This window comes from Leguminivora glycinivorella, chromosome Z, assembly GCF_023078275.1.
Source record: "Leguminivora glycinivorella isolate SPB_JAAS2020 chromosome Z, LegGlyc_1.1, whole genome shotgun sequence".
Classification (NCBI taxonomy): Eukaryota; Metazoa; Arthropoda; class Insecta; order Lepidoptera; family Tortricidae; genus Leguminivora; species Leguminivora glycinivorella.
In genome coordinates this window covers 3,439,196-3,463,449 of record NC_062998.1, presented here as the reverse complement: position 1 = coordinate 3,463,449, position 24,254 = coordinate 3,439,196, and the positions used below count along the sequence as shown (strand labels likewise).

Below are 24,254 nucleotides of genomic sequence, written 5' to 3'. Positions count from 1 at the left end.
TATGTGTATTTCCATTGTCCAGATTCCCGTCCGCGGTCGATTTACGACGGACGTCCGCGTAGTGTGTTCCTAGCTTTATGTGTATTTCCATTGTCCAGATTCCCGTCCGCGGTCGATTTACGACGGACGTCCGCGTAGTGTGTTCCTAGCTTCAAGCTAGGAACACACTACGCGGACGTCCGTCGTAAAACGACCGCGACCGCGACCTACCAGTGTGCACGGAACAAAACATCCGGCGAGCCAGATTTCGATCGGACGTCCACGCGCTCAAGGCCACGTCCACGTCCGTCGACCGATAGTTTGCACGGCTACGTGTATTTCCATTGTCCAGATTCCCGTCCGCGGTCGATTCAAGACGGACGTCCGCGTAGTGTGTTCCTAGCTTGAGTCTGGCAGCACCACCCGTTGCTGCCAAACCTGCCATTTTAATTCATTTTATTTCGGCTGAGTTTTGTTGTCATAATATATTAATGAATTTATAAATAAATCTTATCATAATAACTTAAATGGTACAGTGTCGCACAACGTGATAGTATAATCGATTTTTTAAACGTTTTAATTCAAAATATTGGATTCAATTTTGTTTACATATCCCGTTAAGTGGTTCATTGTTTGAAGGATACAATCGAAAAGAAAGAGGTCTCAGCATCTCGCAGGGGCTCGTGATGTCATAAATTGGTGAGTACATAACTATTAACGGATTAAGCGTCATTATAATATAGTGTCCGCTGCAGCCGCGGGCCGGGCAGCATCGTTCGAGTATTCAATTGATTTTAATTACTTTTCTCGCGAGTGCAAGGGGCATGGAACAGTGCCAAGTCGGCCGTTCGGACGTAACTCAACTGAATGCGTAATTCTAGCGATCTGTGTTGATAAAACTGGTAAATTTACAAGAAATGTGTGTTGTGCCTGTTTCTTGTAAGTGGTAAATTGTTTATAGATTGCATGTTTTATGCAGTGACTAACCCTCTTAAATGGGAGAAGAGTTATGATCAATCTGCCAGTGCTTTATTAATGTGCGCGCGAATGTCATGTGCTGATAAAGTGGTAAGAGTGTTATCTTTATTTTTAACTACTTTTCACTGAATACTGTCGACTCTTCGAATGTATTTATTATTAGATATTTCAGATGATGCTTTTCAAATATGTTTGAGTAAGCAAATCATTCAGGAATGTAGGAAGATTAGTTGGAAATACTATGTGATTATTAAGTAGGTGATCCTCGTTTCCATGGTAATGATGACTAGTAGGATAAAATAAAACCCTTTTATAATTCCTTGTTTACAAGGCAAATTTCTGTTCCAAATGGAAACCTATGTTGCATCCAAAAATTAGAATTATTAACTATTGTATTTGGGTGCTATTCATCTAAGAAATTGTATAGAATTCTCTGTCCTATATAAGCTTTTTCTTTCTCTCTTTTATAATTGTTATATTAGTTGGCAATGTAGCTTTTTTAAGAGAGTTTAAAATGATATATTTTATTATTATTTATATTCTAAAATTTTTCATAAAATGCTTTTGCGAATGTATGCTTTAGCAAACATAAAACATTTATTTAATTAAGGTAACACACCAGTAACACAACAGTTATGGTACAATATAAAATTATTGGGAAACATGGCATGCCAAGGGTCTTTGTCCTTCAAGATTAATAAGGTCCTTTCTGTACAACATTCAAATAAAATGGCCCTTTAATGCCCTTTATGCATATAAAGAACAAGGACCTTTAAGTCATTGAATGCCACTTCCTACTTAAGGTACAGCGGGGCAAATCCCGACGGGGGATTAATTGTAACTGATCCATGTTTTCCATTATTACACTATTAAGTAGAGTTCCACATGTATCCACTGAACACGCGTGCCATATATAACCAGTAGAAACTTTAATTCATAATTAATAATAATGCAAACATTGTAAAACATGAAAAAAATTGGATCAGTTGCATTTTACCCTCAGTCGAAATTGTCCTGCTGTATCCTACTTAATTGCTACCTAATCAATTATATACTTTCTTAATTTCATAACTCATACTCTTGATCAAACTGTGATTTAACAACTGCTCAGGCAGTTGTGGGGCATATACTTAATAAATAATAAATAATAAATAAATAAAATAAATAAATATTGGGGGACACCTTACACAGATCAACTTAGCCCCAAACTAAGCAAAGCTTGTACTATGGGTGCTAGGCGACGATATACATACTGAAATAGATAAATACATACTTATATACATAGAAAACATCCATGACTCAGGAACAAATATCTGTGCTCATCACACAAATAAATGCCCTTACCGGGATTCGAACCCAGGACCGCGGCTCAGCAGGCAGGGTCACTACCGACTGAGCCAGACCGGTCGTCAATGTAATGTAAATTGTCCTTCCCCTTCCTCATCCTTATCTTTATCCCAAAAATTGAAGCAAATACATAAACGAACGAAGGAAATGCTCCATCCTAAGGCACTGGTCCCACCAAAAGCGAGTAGTCTATGAGCTATCTGCGATAGAAAGGAACTAAAGATACTCACTCCCGTGTAAATATAACCTAACCACAAAATTAAAATTTTGAAAAACCCCCGACCGCGACATAGTAGACCGTCATGTCATGAAATATGGCTAAAACACTCCCGATTAACTCAGCTTTCAGACAAAAAAAACTAAATCTAAATCGGTTCATCCGTTTGGGAGCTACGATGCCACAGACAGACAGACAGACACGTCAAACTTATAACACCCCCTAATGAAAATCGGTCCACTATGTCACGGTCGGGGGTTTAAAAAAAAAATTGTGGTTTTATAAGTCACTGCTACATATTATCTATCTATTCCGTGACGTCATAGTACCTTTTGTTCTTTTGGGCTGTAAATACACTTAACTTAAAATACACTAGTAGTCAATATGCTACAATTTCAAAACGACCTTTGCTCATAACACACGAGACCCTAATTACTATATTCCCAAAAGGAACCTGTCCTCGATATGCACCATTCTCATTGCGTACTATTTCCAAAATACTATAATCCCAAAATACCCTAAATTATCTCCACTCGGAAGTGCCAAAATACTCTACTGTCATAAGGCATTATTCCCAAAATACTCTAATCCCAATACACCCTAGTCCCAAAATACCCTAATTTGTTTTTAATGCCAATTTCTGTTTTTTCGTTATTAAGTTTTCTTTCAACTCCTGAATTGCCAAGAGTGGCACTGAAATTCAAAGTTTCATTTGCTCTGTCTACACGATTTGTGAGTTTATGTACGTTAACTTATTATACAGGGTGTATTTTGATAGCGGGTCAATAAGGGCAGCTATGAGATGCCGTAGTCCTTACGTGAAATTGGTCTAAGGGGACCATCCATCGATTTCAAATTGATGAAAAATGGCATTTAACGATTTTGGAAAAAACATACAGGATGCGAGAAAAAGGGCATTGTTGACAAACTTTTTGACGCCAATCGATCCCATTCCTATCCAGGATCAAAAGCTTGTATGGGACCAAAAAAACGTTTCCGGCTAGAAAAGTCACAAATTGCGAGAAACTTTTCCCATACAATTTGTATGAAAAAAATTTTTTTTCGCATGGTGTTTTTTGATGCCAATCGATTCCATTCCCATTGAGTATCGATAGTTTCTTTAGGCTCAACTTGCGGTAATGTACTAAAGAGCCACAAATTGAAGAAAACTTTTTCGATAGTTTCCCCATAGTAAAATGTAGCCATTGATTTGTGGGTTTTTAGTGCATTGCCGTAAGTTGACCCCTAGGCAAGTATTGATACTGAATAGGAATGGAATCGGTTGGCATCAAAAAACACCATGCGAAAAAAAAAATTTTTTTTTCATCAATTTGAAATCGATGGATGGTCCCCTTAGACCAATTTCACGTAGGACTACGGCATCTCATAGCTGCCCTTACTGACCCGCTATCAAAATACACCCTGTATAATAAGTTAATGTACATAAACTCACAAATCGTGTAGACAGAGCAAATGAAACTATGAATTTCAGTGCCACTCTTGGCAATTCAGGAGTTGAAAGAAAACTTAATAACGTAAAAACCGGCCAAGAGCGTGTCGGGCAACGCTCAGTGTATGGTTCCGTAGTTTTCCGTATTTTTTTCAAAAACTACTAAACCTATCAAGTTCGAAACAATTTTCCTAGAAAGTCTTAAAATGTTCTACTTTTGTGATGTTTTTCATATTTTTTAAACATATGGTTCAAAAGTTAGAGGGGGGGACGCACTTTTTTTCCTTTAGCAGCGATTATTTCCGAAAATATTAATATTAAGAAAAAAGATCTTAGTAAACCCTTATTCATTTTTAAATACCTATCCAACAATATATCACACGTTGGGATTGGAATGAAAAAAAATATCAGCCGCCACTTTACATGTAGGAGGGGGAGGGGATACCCTAATAAAATATTTTTTTCCATTTTTTATTTTTGCACTTTATCGGTGTGATTGATATACATATTGGTACCAAATTTCAGCTTTATAGTGCTAACGGTTACTGAGATTATCCGCGGACGGACGGACGGACGGACGGACGGACAGACAGACATGGCGAAACTATAAGGGTTCCTAGTTGACTACGGAACCCTAAAAACAGAAATTGGTATTAAAAACAAATTAGGGTATTTTGGGACTAGGGTGTATTGGGATTAGAGTATTTTGGGAATAATGGCCTCTAAAATACCTTAATTTCTTAATGCAAATAGGAAATGATGATTATCAATTCCTAAGTAAGGTTTGCAATTATACACGTTAAACTTCCGTGAGACATATTCAAATAATTAATTGAAATACGGTTGTACTCACGTTATTATATCGCGTTATGTTTGCGGATAGCCGTCGCGTGAACTCCTATGCTGAAGAAATATGGCAGCAATGATGATTATCAATTCCTAAGTAAGGAGTTGAAATTAAACGAAATTGTGATGGTGACCGGTTACCAGCCCACCGCCCGCACCACAATGGAATCCAATAATAAGTTAAGTAAGTAGTGGCATTGCTAAACAAATTCATATTTCAATCCAATAACGCCAGGTGACCCCCCCCCCCCCCCCCTCCTCCTCCTCCCCCGCCCTTCCGATTAACGTAGAAACGAGAAATTGGCATTAAAAAAAATAGTGTATTTTGGGACTAGGGTGTATTGGGATTAGAGTATTTTGGGAATAATGCCTTATGACAGTAGAGTATTTTGGCACTTCCGAGTGGAGATAATTTAGGGTATTTTGGGATTATAGTATTTTGGAAATAGTACGCAATGAGAATGGTGCATATCGAGGACAGGTTCCTTTTGGGAATATAGTAATTAACCGACTTCAAAAAAGGAGGATTAAGGGTCTCGTGTGTTATGAGCAAAGGTCGTTTTGAAATTGTAGCATATTGACTACTAGTGTATTTTGAGTTTAGTGTATTTACAGCCCAAAAGATCCACGCTAAAATAAACCTATTACGCCTTATTTCAAATATTTATGTATAAGGTCTACCTATGGTCAATCAGGCGATGTTCGTAAATTCAAATACTACCGAATATGTAGCGCGTCTTTATCACAGTCACAGTTACAGTCGAGTTCATAAAAATATGTATACATTTCTTTACCTTAACTCGTTACAATAAGGTGAAAAAACGTACACATATTTATGACGACTGTACCTACTGATGCTTAGAGCAGTTTCGCACCACGTCCGATCCGAATCCGATCGCCCATGAAAATATGGTCCGTGGTAGCCGTAGAACAAATAGAACCGTAGAAACACTATGGTAATTTTTACGTATTAGGGACCATCCAGACGACGCATGTCCAGAGACGCGGAGCGGACGTCAGCGCCACGCCGCCGAATGTAATTTTAAAAACGTCTCATCAGTACATTTTGTATAGGAAGGGCGCTCAAGGGACGCGCAAGGGACGTCGCCTGGGGGCGCGTCTTACGTCCTTCCTATACAAAACGTACTGAGGAGACGTTTTTTAAATTACATTCGGGTGGCGTGGTGCTGACGTCCGTTCCGCGTCTCAGGACATGCGTCGCCTGAGTGAGTCCCTTAAATCCGATCTCTGTCATAGGATTTCTTTCCGCCATTCTTCGGATCAAATGTGATTCTGATTGTACAGTAAAGTGTAAAAATATGGGTGTACACACCTTACTCAATAATATGTGTAATAAGAGCGTATAGTAAGTTAAGTACCATATTTATGAGACGATTTTTTCGATACATATTTTTGCACTGGACTGTACAGTCGACATCAGATCCTTTAGCACAACTTGCCTTGTCGCGCGCTAGGCTTGTGCCGTTTCGTTCGTTGATCTGAGCGCTCCGATCTCGTTCAATCGCTCCCACGAACTAGTTCGCTCTTTTAGGTCTTTTGCTCATTTAGTTCAGCCAGACCAGCGACCACTGCGGTCAGAAAGATCAGAACGAATGGGACCGAATAGTGTCAAAATGATACGAATAGTCCACAGATAGTGACATTTCGGGCCGAAAGGTTGTAAGTAACCGAAGTTTAATATGAAAACTTGACTTTTTTTTGTTGCTCTGCTAAGTAGCTCTCGCTCTCGGTCGGCGCAGTCGCACATTCGTTCTCGATCCAAACCGCTCGCGCTCGCCGATCCTATACTGAACTAAATGAGCAAAGACCGATTCTCAGAGCACGGAAAGATTCAGTTCATTTCGGTCATTGATGGGATTTTATTCCTAACAGTTCATAGTTCGTGAACGACACAAGCCTATCGCGCGCGATTTCATATTTGGTCGCGCTTGATGTATGGACTCGCGCGCGACAAGGCAAGTTGTGTTAAAGGGGCAGATATAGCGGAGCGGCCGAGTTGCTCAAAAATGTACAAACACGCATTCTAATCAAGGCAATAGGTCATATAGTATTTGTGAGCAGCTCAGTCGCTCCCGATATATTTGTACTGCATGTAAGATCTTTCAGACAATAATAGCCCCTACACCAATGTGGTAGGAGGAACGTAGGTGTTAAGAGGGGGTAGAGCAGGGAGAATTTTCAGAATCTGTCAAATTACCCCATTACACACACAAACACCCTTCACTCACACTACCTCAATTTACTGTGAAAGGTCAGTGACCCTTAATTTTTTTCAAGAGTGTTATTTTGAGTTTGTAGTCAACTACTGACCTCCTTTGAGAAATTAAACTGTAAAAAAGGTAGCATACAAGAAGACAGAGAAAAAATACGCATCATCTAGCTTTCCTTCGCTGTTCATGTCTCATGTGACTTAAATTTACCTAAATATGTAGATAACGTTCCTTACTCAGTTGATTGTTTATCTAGGTGTATTTCAAATTACTTTGCACTTCATTTTGCGTTACTTTTCTATACTTAGATTAAAAATCGTCAGCCTGCCTATCCCCGCAAACATTATTCAAAGTCGTGTGTGAAGGCCGATACCTCCAGGCAGACAATTATGGTCGCGTGATAAATGATAAAACATTCAGCCCTATCGCACTATTTGTAAGTGCAATAGGGACGGTCCGATGTTTTATCATTTATCGCGCGACTATGATTGCCCTGCAGGTCTTCAGAGGCCTGTGCTGTGCATTACGTATATGCGGGTTGTATTAAAGACTATCAGATATTTTCTTTATTCTTTTTGGTCGTTAGGTTTTTTATCATTTAGTTTGATACAAAATAAAGTATGTGTATAAAATAAAAACCTAATGAATAGAGTACAGCTAGCAGCAGTCAAGTCAGAGACACAAAGAAAGATAGGGAATATCGACGCATATCTTATCTTATCCCAATACCGCCATCGCCATCTGCATCAGACTCTTTATCTTACCCAATTTCCGAGTCTCTTCTCTAAATTTCAGTTTCTTGAGTTGAAAATGTTGAAACTCATACTTGGTAATAAATAAAACACAAAAAAACATATAAAAATCATAATATAATTTTAAATTATAGCTTAGGCCCTGTACCAGTTGCAGTCGCCACGTCTGTAAAGTCCCTTGTAGTTTCTTTTAAATGGCTAAATACCTAGATGTTATGTCATAAACATCTGTGACGTGACTGAAAATTAAAAAACATCGCTCAGAGATAAAGTTCAAATTAGCATGGCAAAAAATACAACAGTGCAGTCAAAATACGAAAAAGCAAATGTCAATGTCAATAATGTCAATATCACTGCCGTATTTCAGGCAATAAGGGCTGTTTTCTCAAATATGAAAAAAACTCAAAAGCAGGACTTTATAAAGACTTTCTAGGAAAGTTATTTTGAACTTGATAGGTAGACCAATTTAATAAAAGTTGTACGAAAAAAAATTCTGAACTAAGTTTGTAACTATATATGAAAAGCATTTTTATCTTAGATTGCATATTTTAAAATCGTAACGATTTTTCTTTCAAATAAATAGAGAATTATTAGAATAGATTCACGGTGTCTACCGTAAACTGGGGTTACATTGACCAATTTGGGAATTTAAACTTCTCTAGCTTCTACATGTAATGGGTAGCTATAGCTAGCTTCTACATTTAATGGGTATTTATTAATGTAAAGAAAGAAAAAAAATGGGACCATCAACTTTTTTAGTCTTTTCCTGCTAAAAATCTAGAAAAGTAACAAAATAATGTACGCAGAAAAAAAACTATGAGATCAAACTTAAACTGACATTGGGGTTACTTTGATACCCTATGTTTTTTTTAAATGGTAATCGAATGTAACCCCTTGCAAAAGTATTTTATCTCAAGAAAAGATAAAAAAACGGTTCGCACAGTCAAATATTACAACTCTTTAACGCTATTTTGGGGTTACTTTGATCAAAAATAAAAATTACCTACCATCTTCGAAAAACCAACTTTATTTGCAATTGTTTCAATATTTATCACACGAAGAGATCAAATTATCTGCCTCAACTCAACAAGTACCGTGACATAATCAGACAATAATCAACTATGTGTCATTATGGTCAATGTTACCCCATGCAAGTGATCAAAGGCACCCCACAGAGTAAATCATTAGTAATAAATGCCTAGTTTGACTTTATGATACAAAACTCAATACTTACAATGGTAGGTATAGCTAAGCAGAAACACATTTCTGGCAAGCTACTTAATATTCACTGTGAACCTTTTACTTGAATACCACTACGTTAGTTTAGAAGTTATTTAAACATGAAAAATAGCAACAAACTATGCTTATATTTTAACACGTTACCGCACTGCCCACGACCATACTTACTTGTTCACTGCGTCAGAGCACCATTTATAAAGGTTGGTTTAAGGTTATCATATGTGTAGATTTCGATAAATTTATTTTATTAATACATAACCGACTACTCATAACATATTAGTTAGTCAGGTTTTGTTCGTAGTCCAAAAGGGTCAACCCTAGCACTTTTCCCTATTCACCCCAACGTTAGGGTGAGCGAAAATTACTAAATAAAACGACATATTTTCAAAGACAAACCGAAGTTCACACCGCTGGAAGATTTTTTGTGTAAAAAATTAGCATGGAACATATAAAAAAAGTGCTATCGACGTTCAAAAGTCGGTTTTGGTACTATTCAGCACAAATTACTGTAGTTCATACCCGTTCCGACCCCATGAACCCAAAATATTCAGAAAACGATGTACTAAGTAGCCCAAAGTGCAGCGCCGTCTCTAGGTGAATTGGGTTACTAATTTATGCAAACTACTTAAGTCGCAATAGATGTCATTTCATTTAGTATTTTAGAGGTAACTAGTAAAGATAATTTAGTTTTACAATTGTGCGAAAAAAGATTCTCATTTGGCGAGATTTTTTAACCGACTTCCAAAATTCAAAAGGTTACAAATGTATAGTTTTTTTTTAATATCACTTCTGGTCCAATTTCAAACCCCACAAATATTAACGCCAAACTGATAATGACATTAAGTTTTTTTGAAATAAATTTGTGACATATGTGGGTAGTTTAGTAATTATAGGCACCGACTGATTGTGGGTAGGTTTATATTTTCGCTCTCTGCTAATAAATCTTGTATGGAACGGACGTGTTTTCTTTGGTGCCTCTTCATCAGCGCTGATCTTCGGCTGGGAGCATACCTTACAAAATTAAATGCCAAAAAAAAAGTTTATCAGTAAAAATTACTTATTTGAAAATAAAGTCATAACCGTTTTCATGCTTATACATTGAAATAGATATCACGCACGAAAGTAAGAACGACAAGGCCCCCTGGTGGCTGAGCCGGGAATCGAACCCGCCATGTCTCTCGCTATACCGTAATCCTCTAAGTGCCACTTGCACCAACGAAGATGGAGGATTAACCTGAGGGTTAACCCACTATTTTACATGGAATTTGACAGTTGACAGCCCACTAACCCTGAGTTAAGTGGTTGGTGCAAATGGGCCTTATAAGATTCATATACGAGGTGGTCAAAATGTGCCTATCAGAGATAACATACACTAGAGAAATTTCGTTGGGTACCACACGGCGGGCGGGTGGCCTAGTGGTAATGACGTTAGCTGCGTAAGCTGAAGACCCGGGTTCGATTCCCGGCTCGGCCATCAATAGGCCTTGTCGTTTTTTCTTTCGTGTATGATATCTATTTCAATTTATGTATGTATGTATGTGAACACTTTATTGTACATAAGACAAGTTAGGACATATAAATACAGTATAGTTATGGTGTACAAAGGCGAACTTATCCCTATAAGGTGTCTCTTTCAACCTTTGAGCGAATTGAGAATTTATTATTTATATAAACTTGAAAAAGAACAAATCAAAAATTATTCAATAAAATAATTTTATTTCTTCCCTAGTTGTATAGTTTCATACTTATGATTTTTATTTTAAAGTAATCCATTTATATTATAGCAATCATGGGTGAAACGTGGAGGTTGACAGAAGTGTAATTAACATTTCTAAATGTTGATTTCTTGTATCTAGTCTAACTACGAAGCAATACATTGACGTATAAATTGCGTCCATATACAGAGAGGTCATTCATAAAAACATCACTTTAAGTTATATATCTTTTATACAATTTGACAACCATTGACCACGCATCCCAATTCACCCCTCTTCCGACCCTAATCACCCCCTTAGTAAACCTATTCACCCCCTTTGCGACCCGATTCCCCCCATTCCTGATCCTATTCACCCCTCAGGCCGCGGATATTTATCCATCAAATTGAAATTGAAAATTGAAATTGAAATCGTCTGTCAATGAAAAGAAAATTGTAGTAAGTATGTATGGAACATAAACTTTAGAAGTGTAGGTATATACTACATTCAAAAGGATAACGAACAAATTCTGAGCAAAATTTCACACAAAAATAAAGTTAAAATGAATAAATAATACAATAAATTTAAATGCCAACTTTGACAGACATTTTCATGCTCCTAAATATATTATTTTCCCTGGAACTACGGAACCCTACACTGACCGTGACCCGACGCGCTCTTGGCCGGTTTTTCTTCTCAATGAAATGCAGAGATAATAAAAAATTACACCTCCCAATTTATAATATTTTTTTTTGCAAAAATTTCATTTTTGGCACAAGCTTTACCTTAGCCGACTGTACCTTTCTTTCAACTTTCAACAATCATCTATTGCTCTCCGAGATGTTTCTAAAAACCCCTTACTCAATGGGGATACGACGTTTCATAACAGAGTTCCTCTGACCACCTTTCTGCTCCATCATCAGATCACCTCCATGATACCATAATATTGCATTGTCACGTGATTTACATATGTGTGCAAAATTTCAGCTCAATCGGAAACCGTAAAGTGGGTCAAATTTAGCTTCTACGTTTTGACCCAAACTAACAAGGCAAGTTGAATAAAAGCTTGTAAAAAGGCTTCTGATATCAGATTTGTAATAAGTTTAGTTGTCATAGTTTAAGAACAGATGAGACAGACATATGCAACGACAATATCACGTGTTTCGTGAGATGTCAAATCACCTCATACAATTTACCGCTCTAAGGCAACTAAGGTAGGGTTTGTTATTGCACTTTAATTACATATTAATGATTTCTAGCCCGTAAGATATATATTTGCTTTAACAATGGATAGATAATTATGCGAGTGAGAGTGTAATTTAGATTTTTATAAGGAAACAAATATTTTTAAGCGACCCGATCAGATATTTATACGGATAAGGACCCTCCCACATCTACCGTCTCGCGATCGTAGCGTCGGGCCAACTGTATGGCTAAGCCGCGCCGACGCGACGCGGCGTCTTTTTCCATACAGTTGGCCCGACGCTACGCTCGCGAGACGCTAGAAAGAGAGACTATGTTTTTGCCGGTCACGAAGCATCACAATTTTTTGCCGGGAATATGTCGTCATATACTTATGGCCCCTATAGATAATCGGATATGTTGTCACGGCCGTTCATAGTCATATACGTATGCTGGTGACTGTTCCATGAACATCTGGTCTAGTTGAATGGAGAAGTGCCATTCAAAACGAGCGTTACTTTCTAAACAACGATGAACTTACGGTTACTTACGTGTTCGTGGTATGTACATGCATTGAAACATTTTTTTATATAAAAATTTGAACCAGAAGCACACCATACGGAATATTGTATTTAATAAATAGGTACTTATATACCCGCCCGCATTTCCCTTTCTTCTATTCTAAGTAAGAATCGATTAATAAGTATCTAAATATGTAAAAATAAATTAAATTATAATTGTTTACATACAACCTGGTTGACAGAATTTGACGTAGGTGCTGTCATATATATTTTTTAAATGACGTACTGTTAATACCAGCGTGATGAAAATTTATTCCAATGAGTAAAAGAAAACATGAAACTCTTTTCAATTTAACCGAACTAGAATGAAATCATTTATACTCATTCGGTTGTGTTCGTTATTTTCTTTAATAATGTGATATATTTTTATTTATTTTTGATGCACAAGCCATGCACTTTTACACTTTAAATGAGATTGGATCTCCACCTGACATTATCGACTTACCCTATTTATTTTGAGCACAGTTTTACACTGGTATGGTTTTTCGTGTACGTACACTATTTTCTGTCAAAATATTTGTCAAATTTAATTGTCAACGCGGAGCGACCGGCGACACGTCTGCCTCCGATGAGCCGCTCACGGCATCTAATCGAAAGGAGAATTCTGACAGCAATGGCGAATGTATGGAAATTTTACGATAGTTTAAATTTAAGGTAAAATTTCTTTGTTGCCTTTGAGAGGAAAAATATAAAAAACCCCAAAACTTGTAGTCTATTTATCTGGCTTTCAGAATCACATAATGTTATAACTAGGGTATTGAATTTTTTTAACAAAGTTTACTAAACGGCGACATACGTTTTTCTCATTTTAGGTCAACTTTGTGTGGGTTTAGTTATTACCCCGTTAATAATTGGAGATTGTGAATAGTCAAAAGTTGTAGACACACTCTTTAAGATAATAACTACATTTATTTTATTTCATTTAATTTAGATTAATTTGTTAAGATCACCTGCTCCGCTAATTGACAAACGACCTCCTTTCTAATGTATAACGGTTTACACCCACCAGTGTAAGTCATAGTGTACATAGCTATTAATATGCGCGAATCTACGATATACGTCCGGTCAACCAATTTGTATCTAGAACCCTGTCTTATTGACACCGTGTTCTATTTGCCATAGAAATCACATTCACGTTTACTGTGCAAAGGTTCTACAGTGGCCTAGGATTCAAACGTGCAGCTAACGGTTAGTTTACAATACCTATGTGTAGATCGGGCCATTCGGAAAGACGGGTGGTGTGATTTGTATTGTTAAGCAGTTAAAGAATAGATTTGTCTAATTTGCTCGACATCGTGAATGAAACTTCTTTTTCAGTACAGATAGAGTTCATTGTTCAAATGGTTCAATATATGCCAGGTCGAATCTTCAGAGGGCCATCTGTACTGAAAAACGTCGTACGATACACTTGCAAAAAGAAATTCGTAACTTCGACTTCGAACTTCCTTTTTTACGCACTTGTATCGTAATGTACTATACTAGTCTATCGATGATTTAAATAATAAAATAATGATATGTACTTAGTGTATCTCTGCATACGGAACCTTTTACCTACTAATTGTTTCCTAAAATTCCAAGAGTAAGTAATAAATGTATGAGCATTATGAGCAATTAAAAGGTGACTTATAGCTTAATGGGTGATGATACTGATGATTCATTTGTCCCAACAAGGATACCAATACCAACCGAACAACATTAACTTATGAGTTATGACTAAATCGTTAGTAATAAAACTAATAAACTTATTAGCATTTCAAGGAAAAAATCGAACCTGCGACAAAACAAAGTTTTTGTTAATGTCATTTCGCTGTGTATCGGTCCATCGTTAACATCGTTTTCCGGTTTCAACTTCAACACATGAAATAACTGGTTTTAATGAATACTGCCTCATTTATTGATATCAAATTGTTACTGCTGAACTGGCGTTGTAGTGAGAACTAGATGTAACGAAAGTTACGACAGTAAGTCACGCGTAGTGTAAGGCCTGAGTGCAGGTGCACGCTCATATTGGGCGTTGTGCGGGGCGGGGCGTGCGGCGTGCGTGTCAAACAATTGAAGCTCATACAAGTGTCCTGAATCGACGCTGTATTGTGTGGCCGCCTGCCCAGCGACACGCCCCGCCGAACGCTCCGCTCCGACCGTCCACTCAGGCCTTAATAGGCCTTACCCTTACGGCTCAGTCACGACATTGGTCTAAGCGCGGCAGCGGTGAGCGGCGGCCATACATTGGAGCGAGACACAGCGATGGGACTTTTCATTCGCACGTATGGCTGCCGCTCACCGCTGTCGCGCTTAGACCAATGTCGTGGCTGGGCCGTTAGATTCCAACACCGTATAAATCTTCTATCAAGAATTTATTTTGTGTCACTACAGTGGTCTCTATGCGCGAGTATACATTGACTCGTTAAATTGAAACTATTCGAGATAACGTAATCAGTTAATGTTTAACTTACGTAATAGTTTAAAGGTTTATCATCCTACGGTCCAACACAACCGGTCCTTTTAATAGAACTCGTATCATAAATATAGTACAACGTTAGCACCATCCGGTTTACAATGAAGATTTTATAAACGTTATTTCAAATACTATAAATTTAATTTCAAATGAAGAAGGATTTTATTAAAATCACATGGGAGTCCTAAAAACCTAACCACTGTAGTCCTTCCATAGTCTTTCGGTAGGGGGCTCATCCCACAACTAGATCGCAGTGTATGGCCATTTAGGTGAGCAAGCTTTTTTCATTGAGAGTTCAAAATTTAAGGCCATATTTACACCAAGGCATTTTACTATATAGTGGTCGTATGATTCACTAATTTGAAGGAACGGTGTACGCCGCCGCCTGCCTGCCTAACACTAACTTAAGTAGGTTTTAGGATTTGTGATGATGGATGCCCTTTCGACTTCCGACCATGAGCGGTCCGGTTTCAGCAAGCGGGCGCTGGCATGCAAAGGATATCAACATTATCAATACAGTCCGTAGTAGGTACAAGCAATCATGAGAGTCCTAAATGACTTGTCATCTTGTCGCGTCTCCTACTTAAAACACTCTTGGGTAAATTGGGTAATAATATATCCTTTAAAATTTTATCTATTCACATGTCTGTCACAATTCGGATAATTATTTGGAACGTATAATATATGTAAGACCACTAAATCATTTAAATGCAGAACAATTAATATTACAACCAAGCAAACTTTGTTCAGGCTAAACAATATGTTGAACTAAATGTAAATGCGGAAGTCTGTCAATACGCTCTTTACGCTAAACCGCTGTACAGTCAAACAGCATCAAAGAATAATTTTCCCATTGCCGATTTAGTTCCCTTACAGTGAAATGTGAAAACTTATGCGAACAAAAGTGTTTGCTCCTAACCCGTCTACATTTCCATTATATTTGCTTCCATTATACGAGTGCTTGGGACTCTTATAATCTCATTAATCCATTCTCTTAGTGCACAGACACTATCCTCTTATTCTATTTGCCATATGAGTTTTAGCAACCAACATAGTTGAACTCTACGTTGCGAATAAATATTCGTAATTGAGGAGCTTCACTAAAGACGACTTACTTAATACCTACCTAATAAATACCTTAATATACTCGTATACCTAAGGTGTATCGATAGCGGAAAGCTAGAAAAAGAAACGCTGTTGTAGATTAAGTACACCCGCCTTAACTTCCACTAAGTACTTTCGGTAATGGCTCTGTAAATTATAGACTGCGCGAATCTCTACGCCATCAATCAAGCTAGGGACCGCACATTTACTTCGAAAACTACTCTACTATAACAACAAATCCGTGCTGAGATTGTGACACTTCGCTTGGTCTCCTATGTTAAAAACACCATCTTTATGCCATACATCTACCTAAGTAGGTACCTAAAGTGAATTCATAGTTTCATACTAATTTAATACTAGCAAACTTATTGTATTCCTGCCATTTCCTGCTGCATCTACTCAAGGGATTGTGAGCTTCTGTTAATCTTCGCTCGATTCCGGCAAGCTGTCTAGACATGTGTCCGTCTCAGGGACGAACTGACGTATCTCCATAGGTGTTGACTGGCGCTTAAGCTTTTAGGGACGGTGGACTATAAAAGGTTTAAGTGAACTTTATTGAGTGGGGAGTTCGATGTGTCTCTATTGTGTTTATTGCGAAGAAAATATACTATTCGATTCGGATGTTGTACTTTAGGTGATGTCAATATACTAGACGGCGACTAAGTAGGTATGGTATATCTGAATAAAATACACACAGAGGTTCTTTGAGTTTTCTGTTTAGAGACTCGTATAATTTTGTTGTAAATTCATAGGTTGGGGTACTTCGGGGTGCACCAAACAAAAATGCTTATTTTATGAGGTTCTGCCGGCGTATCATGCTTCAAATTTTATCACTTATCCACGTGGATAAGACATCTGTCACTCTCACACCGACATACTTGCCAAAGTGTGACGGATACTTTATCCACGTGGATAAATGATAAAATTTGAAGCATAATAAGCCGGCTGCAAGCATAATACTGTGTTACGCTATAAAAACTTAGGGTATTGCACTTGTTCAAATTTAGTAGACTCAAAACTCGAGTGCGTATCAAAACTGTAGTGACCGTTCCGCCATCAGCTTTGTATCACGGAAATGGTGAAACTTCTGTTTTTTTTAACACAACTTTTTTTACTTCAACAATGGAACGGAAAACTTCAGTTGTTATTGTTACTTATTACCAATGCAATGTTTTTGTTGAAGTATAAGAAAATTCGATGTTTTGTAATAAAACCAATTGTGCTTGCGCTGCTTCTCCGTGCTTTGGGAATTTTGCTATTTGCGCTTACAAGAGTAAAGATTTGTAGCTGAGCGATTGTCATTTATATACAGTTAAGTGTAACAATATGGGTGAACAGAACACTTGGCTTAATGGGTGTAACTATATTTAACTGCATTCATTTCAAAATAATTGTGTCTATGTCTATTTTGTACTTAAATAATTCAAACAATTCGCGTTGCATGTTCTGTTGAGTTTTAACTAGAATTTAAGGCATATTCAGACGCGACCAGACTGTGTAGTGTAAGGTCGTTTAAACCCAATTGTTGGCTCTCTTCCAGATCAGAGAGTAGCCATAGACAATCAATTTGCTTTCTCCACTCAACGCTTTAGAGCTTACAGGCGATCAAATTACTTACTTACTTGGTTGGTTGCCTAATTTCAACTTTAAAGATATTGTGAATGATTTACATCATGAATTACATTCATGACAAAAAAATGACATTTAGGCGGAGATAAAAGACTACATGTGGGAGTCAACCAAAAGCACCGCTAGTGCTATTGATACTCGTAGAACCAGGTTGCTCCTCTCATCGTTGCCTGAGTAAAAATGCTAGGCTACCCTTCGTTTATCGTGTTTTTAGGCCCTTTAGTTTTCCTCGCCTAGTGCCAGTATCCACTCCACTTTCCAACTCTTCTTCATTTTGGTGTTCAGAACATTCTCATCTAACAATCTATAAAAACTTTCCAGAACCCAAACGATGTAAGAATGTCGCGCGTACTCAGCGCGCTGAACGGGGCGCTGCCGGACTCCCGGCCGCTGCTCTCGCTGCAGATAGTGGAGTCCGTCGCCAAGTGTCCCGCCGGCTATGTGCCCGTCAGCCGGACTTATGACGAGGATGCTGACGCTGGCTTACTCCGGCAGAATGGGCTGTTTGGCAAGAAGCCTACGCACTACATCTGTCTGTCCAAGTCTGAAGGTGAGTCTCTAGACTAGACAAGTGTCCCGTCGGCTATGTGCCCGTCAGCCAGACTTATGATGAGGATGCTGACGCTGATCTTCTACGGCAGAATGGGCTGTTTGGCAAGAAGCCTTCGTACTACATCTGCCTGTCTAACTCTGAAGGTGAGTTTCTAGACTAGACAAGTGTCCCGCCGGCTCTGTGCCCGTCAGCCGGACTTATGATGCGGATGCTGACGCTGGCTTACTGCGGCAGAATGGGCTGTTTGGCATGAAGCCTACGCACTGCATCTGCCTGTCCAAGTTTGAAGGTGAGTCTCTAGACTAGACAAGTATCCCGCCGGCTATGTGCCCGTCAGCCGGACTTATGAATCTTATGATGACGATGCTGACGCTGTTGTTCTGCGACAAAATGGGCTGTTTGGCAAGAAGCCAACGCACTATATCTGCATGTTAAATCTGAAAGTGAGTTTAGACGGTTCTCTAAACAATACTAGTCGCAAGATATGTCGCTGTGAGTCGGACAGACGATGAGGACAACAGATAGTGGAGTCCGTCGCCAAGTGTCCCGCCGGCTATGTGCCCGTCAGCCGGACTTATGATGAGGATGCTGACGTTGGCTTACTATAGGCTGTTCGGAAAGAAGCGTATGCTTTACATCTGCCTGTCCAAGTCTGAAGTCGAGTCTCTAGTTATTGGACTAGACAAATGTCACAGATATGTGGCCGTCAGTCAGACTTAAATATGATGAGCCCGTTGACCACGTCAACCCCGTGTCAGTATGAAACAATCATTATCACTAAGGTTTTTCTTTTGTTCTAGGCGTTCCAGGTTACGTGATGGACGGTATAGCGGTGGTCGGTGAACGTGAAGCCGCCCCGCCTGGCTACAGTGTGGCCGGGAGAGCGGGCAAGCGGCGTTTATGTACACGAGTGTCAAGGTAAATAAAAATAAATAGAATATGTCCCAACGTTCAAACTAACTGAGATCCTATTTTCGTTCCATTATTGAAAATATTTTTAATTAATTACATATACATTTTCAGAGGTGCGGCAGAACCGCGTTTGCCACCCGTGACGGATGTGATTGTATGCTCGCGGATGCGACAGGCGCCTAGAGGATTTATACTAGCTGGGTGAGTGTCATACCATCAAGTGGGGCCTAACATAAATAAAATTGCATCAATTCTAATATATTTAAAAGCTAATTTGGAAATTAGAAAATGGTCGCTCATCTAAGTGACTGTTACATTTTGGTGCCGTGACCAGGATATGAATCACACGATATTTTAAACGTATTCACAGAGAGATAAACGGCAAGATGGTGTGCTTCAAAGTCGGCGACGGCAGCGTCGAATCGTCCCCGACGCACACACAGAATGAGTATGAGAACGTCGTCTCCAATACCACTCCAGAGGCCAATAGAAGGTAAGTTTTGTTCAAAATACTTTATACTTTCATGAATATTGAATGAAAAACGCTCGTAATACAACACTTTTTAGGGAACTTCCGATTCTGGTAATCAATATATAATTATTTATAAGCCGAACACAATGAATGCGAGCTTTTCTTTCAACAGAAAACTACTACACGTCAAACACACTTGTTATAAGTGAAAAAAAACCTTGTAAAACAGTACTGAATAAATGTATCAACTTTAACTTAACAGTTTACGTTGCATCCGTTTCTATCTTCCACCCATTTAACCTATAACCTATAAAAATCAAATTGACAGTACATTATTTATGTAAACGCAATGACATTTTTCACGGTTCAACAATATAACAATGCAATCGCATTTGCCGCCTTTTCAAGATTATAAACGGGGCAACTTGTACGAGCGAGTATTGTACTGAATTTGCTTCTTGTTCTTTAATGCGGAAGTTCACGGGCGTAACGAATTTGTAAAAAAAAGCAAGCAGGTGTAAACAAACTTTTCAAAAATGTATACGAAGTTAAATATACTTTTAGCAATTATTTGAAAGATGAGATTTTCAAAATATTGATTGATATATACTAACTTCTCAGTGGTTCTGAATATATATTTTTTTTTTATAGTTTATATTTATATATGTATATAATAAATATTTAAATATTGTTTATTTCCAGCTCTATATCTTCGAAACTGTATCATGACATCTTAGTCTGGACAAATAGGTATTTTCCGCCGCCTGAGTTGTTTTTTTTTCGGATTGTTTTGTTTTTAATCATCGCCTGATTTTCATACCATAATAATCGATGCCGCTGCAACGCATGAGACTTGCAAACTATAGACTCCTACCTTGGGGGCATCATCTTTGTAATCTAGCTCTTTTTCTGGGAACCCCAGGAAATAACGTTGCCCTGGCCCGTTATAATAACCGATTGAAATTTGACCTTCCAACTCAAAGGAAAAGCTAGGTCTTAATGGGATTAGTGTGGTTGCCGCGTGATGTGTGTTTTGTCCGGTACCAGAAAGCGTTTGAAGTTTTTGATTTTTGAAGTCTCGACCTCCTGATTAAAAAAAGCATCCGCTTTAGCGCTAGACTTTCAACGCTTTTATGGACGAACTAAGGCATCATACGGCGCTTCGGGAAGCTGGCTTTCTTTTTAATATTTGTTTGTTTGGAATGGTTGATCATCCAAATCCATGATATTTTATCATGACATTCCGTCAAAAAGAAAATTATCGAACGAAAAGATTACACGAGACCTTGTTCCGTTGTTTTTTTTTATTGAAACTAACTTTGAAAGTTATTTGAAGCTTCAATAGTTCAGGGTTTGCTGTCTCATGGACTGGACTTGGACCCTTGTTAAAATGTTCTTTTATCTTTAATATGTCCTTTTTATTCAGTAATATGCCCTTTCAGGTTGCGAGCGGCGCCCGAGAGGCCGCCAAAACTATCCCCGATAATATCGGACTTGAAGAATATGAACGTGAGCGCGTATCCAAACATAGAGGACTTCACCACGGGACACGATTACGAGGCCTTGAGTCCGTCTTACAATATTAAGCCCGCGAGACCGGCACCAAGGTATAGCTCATTATAGATTTTTTATGTGATAAATTAGTATACGAGCCCTCTGATGGGAAATGATCATCGTCGGCCGTGGACAATATCAACATCAAAGGAGCCACTTAAGCGTTGTCAACTCTTGAAAACCCTAAATACCCACTACTTGAAGAATCCCATGTCGAAGTATTATATTACTTTGGAGTTAAAACGCCAAAAATGCCGTTTCGTGTTGATAAATAAGAGCTTGACACAAATGTGAGGGGGGAGCCACTAGCATCTCTTAACCGCTCACATAACAAAACTGATAGCCCTGAAAGCAATGTTTTATGCGAAATCACTATTTCGCACTAAAACATTGCAGAACGGTTACGGTGTCAGAACGGAGATAAAACGATTAGATAATCGATGTGATATGTTCTAATCTCATATCCACAGGCCCCCATCAACAGAGTCGCCCGTGACGTCGCCCCCGCCCCCGATCCGCAAGAAGGGTCCCGCGCCGCTCCCGCGCAACAACTACCAGACGCTCGGCGGCTACAGCGGCCTCGAGGGCGTGCCGTTCGTGCTCAACCCGAGACTGAGAGGACTGCCTGATGACTCTCTAGTGAGTAGTATATCTTGAGGACACGCTAAATTCAGGATGGCCGTGTTGCTATTTCTTGGAAAGCCTGTAAGTAGGTAGATTATAGGTCCCAGTGACGTCACTACAGCTGGTAGAGGCTCGGCGGCTACAGAGGGCTCGAGGGCGTGCCTTTCGTGCTTAACCCGAGACTCCGGGGGTTGCCTGATGACTCTCTAGAAAGTATCCCGTGAGGACACGCTTCAGTCGGGATGGCAGAGTTGCTATTGCTTGGTGTACGTGTAAATAGGTAGGTTATAGGTACCAGTGACGTCACTACAGCTGTTAGAGACTCGGCGGCTACAGCGGGCTCGAGAGTGTGCCTTTCGTGCTTAACCCGAGACTCCGGGGGTTGCCTGATGACTCTCTAGAAAGTATCCCGTGAGGACACGCTTCAGTCGGGATGGCAGAGTTGCTATTGCTTGGTGTACGTGTAAATAGGTAGGTTATAGGTACCAGTGACGTCACTACAGCTGGTAGAGACTCGGCGGCTACAGCGGGCTCGAGAGTGTGCCTTTCGTGCTTAAACCCGAGACTGAGGAGGTTGCCTGATGACTCTCTAGTAAGTTTCTCGTGAGGATGGCCGAGTTGACTACTTGTACTTAGACTACTTGTAGGTAGATGTAGGACCCCAGAGACGTCACTAGAAAAATCATCAAATCAAACGCTTGAGTAGTCTGGGGGCATGGCGTTCGTGCTTAATCCGAGACTTGGAGGCGGCCTGATTACACTTTAGTAAGTTTGTATTCTATAGGCCGTCATCCAGTCAGGATGGTCGAGTTATTCTAAAAAAAAAAGTTATTTAGTTATTTTTTTCTTGTTAAATTCAAATACTACAAAAAATCCTCAATTAGTTTCAATTTTAATTATTTATTTTCAGACACAGTTCCCGATGATCAAAAAGCGTACTCGCTTCGACTTGGACCGAGAGTACTCTTACTCGTTCACCGCAGAGCGGCAGACGTGAGAATACCAGAAATGCATAAACTCGGCCACACAAGGCTCAGTTAAAATGTCAGCGCAGGTATAACTAATGGACTTCGTTAAATAGGTGTTATTTTTCACTGCGGTGCGGCAGTTGAGCGAAGCTTCGTAACCACTCATAGGCACTGGTCCCGCCAAAAGCGAGTAAGCGATGTGCCATAGAAACGAACAAAAGATAGTCGCTCCCGTGGAAATAAAAGAGACGCGATGATAGCGCGAGCTCTCTCGTTTATTTACACGGCGGCGACTGTCTTTTGTTCGTTTCTATCGCTGATAGCTCATCGCTTTTGGTGAGACCAGTGGCATATGCTTTTGGGCTAGCTGTCACGTTTACCTCAGTCCTCTGAAAATTATCAAGCATGTGTGTGGAAATGCTGGTACATTATGTACAGTTAGTAGAGGTAAGGTATTATATCAACAGAAGACTTGCAAACAAGCACCTCAAAATAGGGCTCAAAAGGCTGAATTTGATACGGCGGTATCGAGGTATTTTTAAACATGACTGACTGGAAATATACATTATGCTTGGAATGAACTTTTGTAAATCATGTGTTGTTTAGCATTATGTATCTCATATGATACATCCTGAATATTTGTATCGTAAATGATACATCGGAAGTCTTACGCTAATGCGAGTAATCAATGTAATGAAGATAATGTGTATTAAAAAACATTATGAAGTTTATTAATGAATTCATTATTAATATACATAGAAATCAAAATCCTAATAATGTGCCATCGGAGATTTCCGACATTGAGAAAGTTTTACATGGAAAATTATCGGAAACCTTACTATACGTTTATAATAAGATGTTTCCTGTGAAATTTTCGTAGAACGTTTCCAAGTATTGAAACTTTTTTTTATATTCTGCACATCTAGGACTAGGTAACAAGATTGAGAAGACGATTGAATACAATAAGACTGGCGGGAATGAATTTAGAGAAGGTTTACACTATTAATACTATTATGTATTGTTATTATACTTATTACTAGAAAGTATGAGTTTACCCTTTGTACGTATCGTGGAGGTTGTAGTATATAATGTAAATGGGTAGGTCTGGTTTTTGTACTACATCGATTTTATTTAAACCGTAACTCTCATCTTATTTTGTTGTATTAATGCATTTTTGCATTTTTCGGTGTATTACAAAAATCGTAGCGTAAAATGGACATAATACAATGTACAGAAATAGTAATATTTGAACTGCCTTAATAGTGGAGATGAGTCATTATAATTTGTCTTTATACGCAATACCTTTTTAAGTAGGGTGTGTTGAATTTGAATGAAGTAGAATAGGAAGTTTTGTAGGAAAATAACGTTTGAAATAATGTCCAGATGCCATAAAAATAATAATCTAAATTACTATTATTAATTTAAAGAGTATTAATTTCAATTTTATACACATTAAACTTACGTGACACATATTGAAATAATTAATG

General features: G+C 38.7%; 1 protein-coding gene across 5 annotated transcripts; it reads left to right on the top strand.

The window, feature by feature from the left end:
- The first annotated feature begins 444 nt into the window (after nucleotides 1-444).
- On the top strand, nucleotides 445-23,810 carry LOC125240979. 5 transcript variants are annotated; one of them, XM_048149214.1, is made up of 9 exons: nucleotides 445-678; nucleotides 18,006-18,234; nucleotides 19,038-19,155; nucleotides 19,261-19,350; nucleotides 19,520-19,642; nucleotides 20,324-20,371; nucleotides 21,064-21,228; nucleotides 21,646-21,814; nucleotides 22,710-23,810. In XM_048149214.1, the coding sequence occupies exons 2-9, from the start codon at nucleotides 18,024-18,026 to the stop codon at nucleotides 22,794-22,796; spliced, it is 1,011 nt and encodes a 336-aa protein (XP_048005171.1). In that variant the 5' UTR covers nucleotides 445-678; nucleotides 18,006-18,023; the 3' UTR covers nucleotides 22,797-23,810. The 5 variants fall into 5 exon arrangements, with proteins under 5 accessions (XP_048005171.1, XP_048005172.1, XP_048005174.1 ...); XM_048149215.1 differs by lacking the exon at nucleotides 445-678 and adding an exon at nucleotides 725-918; XM_048149217.1 differs by lacking the exon at nucleotides 445-678 and adding an exon at nucleotides 730-881.
- Nucleotides 23,811-24,254: the final 444 nt, after the last annotated feature.

Coding starts and splice junctions, on each gene's coding strand:
- LOC125240979 (XM_048149212.1), top strand. CDS start 946: ATGTTTTATGCAGTGACTAACCCTCTTAAATGGGAGAAGAGTTATGAT. Junction 1,048..18,005: donor TGTCATGTGCTGATAAAGTG/GTAAGAGTGTTA, acceptor AAAACTTTCCAG/AACCCAAACGATGTAAGAAT. Junction 18,235..19,037: donor CTGTCTGTCCAAGTCTGAAG/GTGAGTCTCTAG, acceptor CTTTTGTTCTAG/GCGTTCCAGGTTACGTGATG.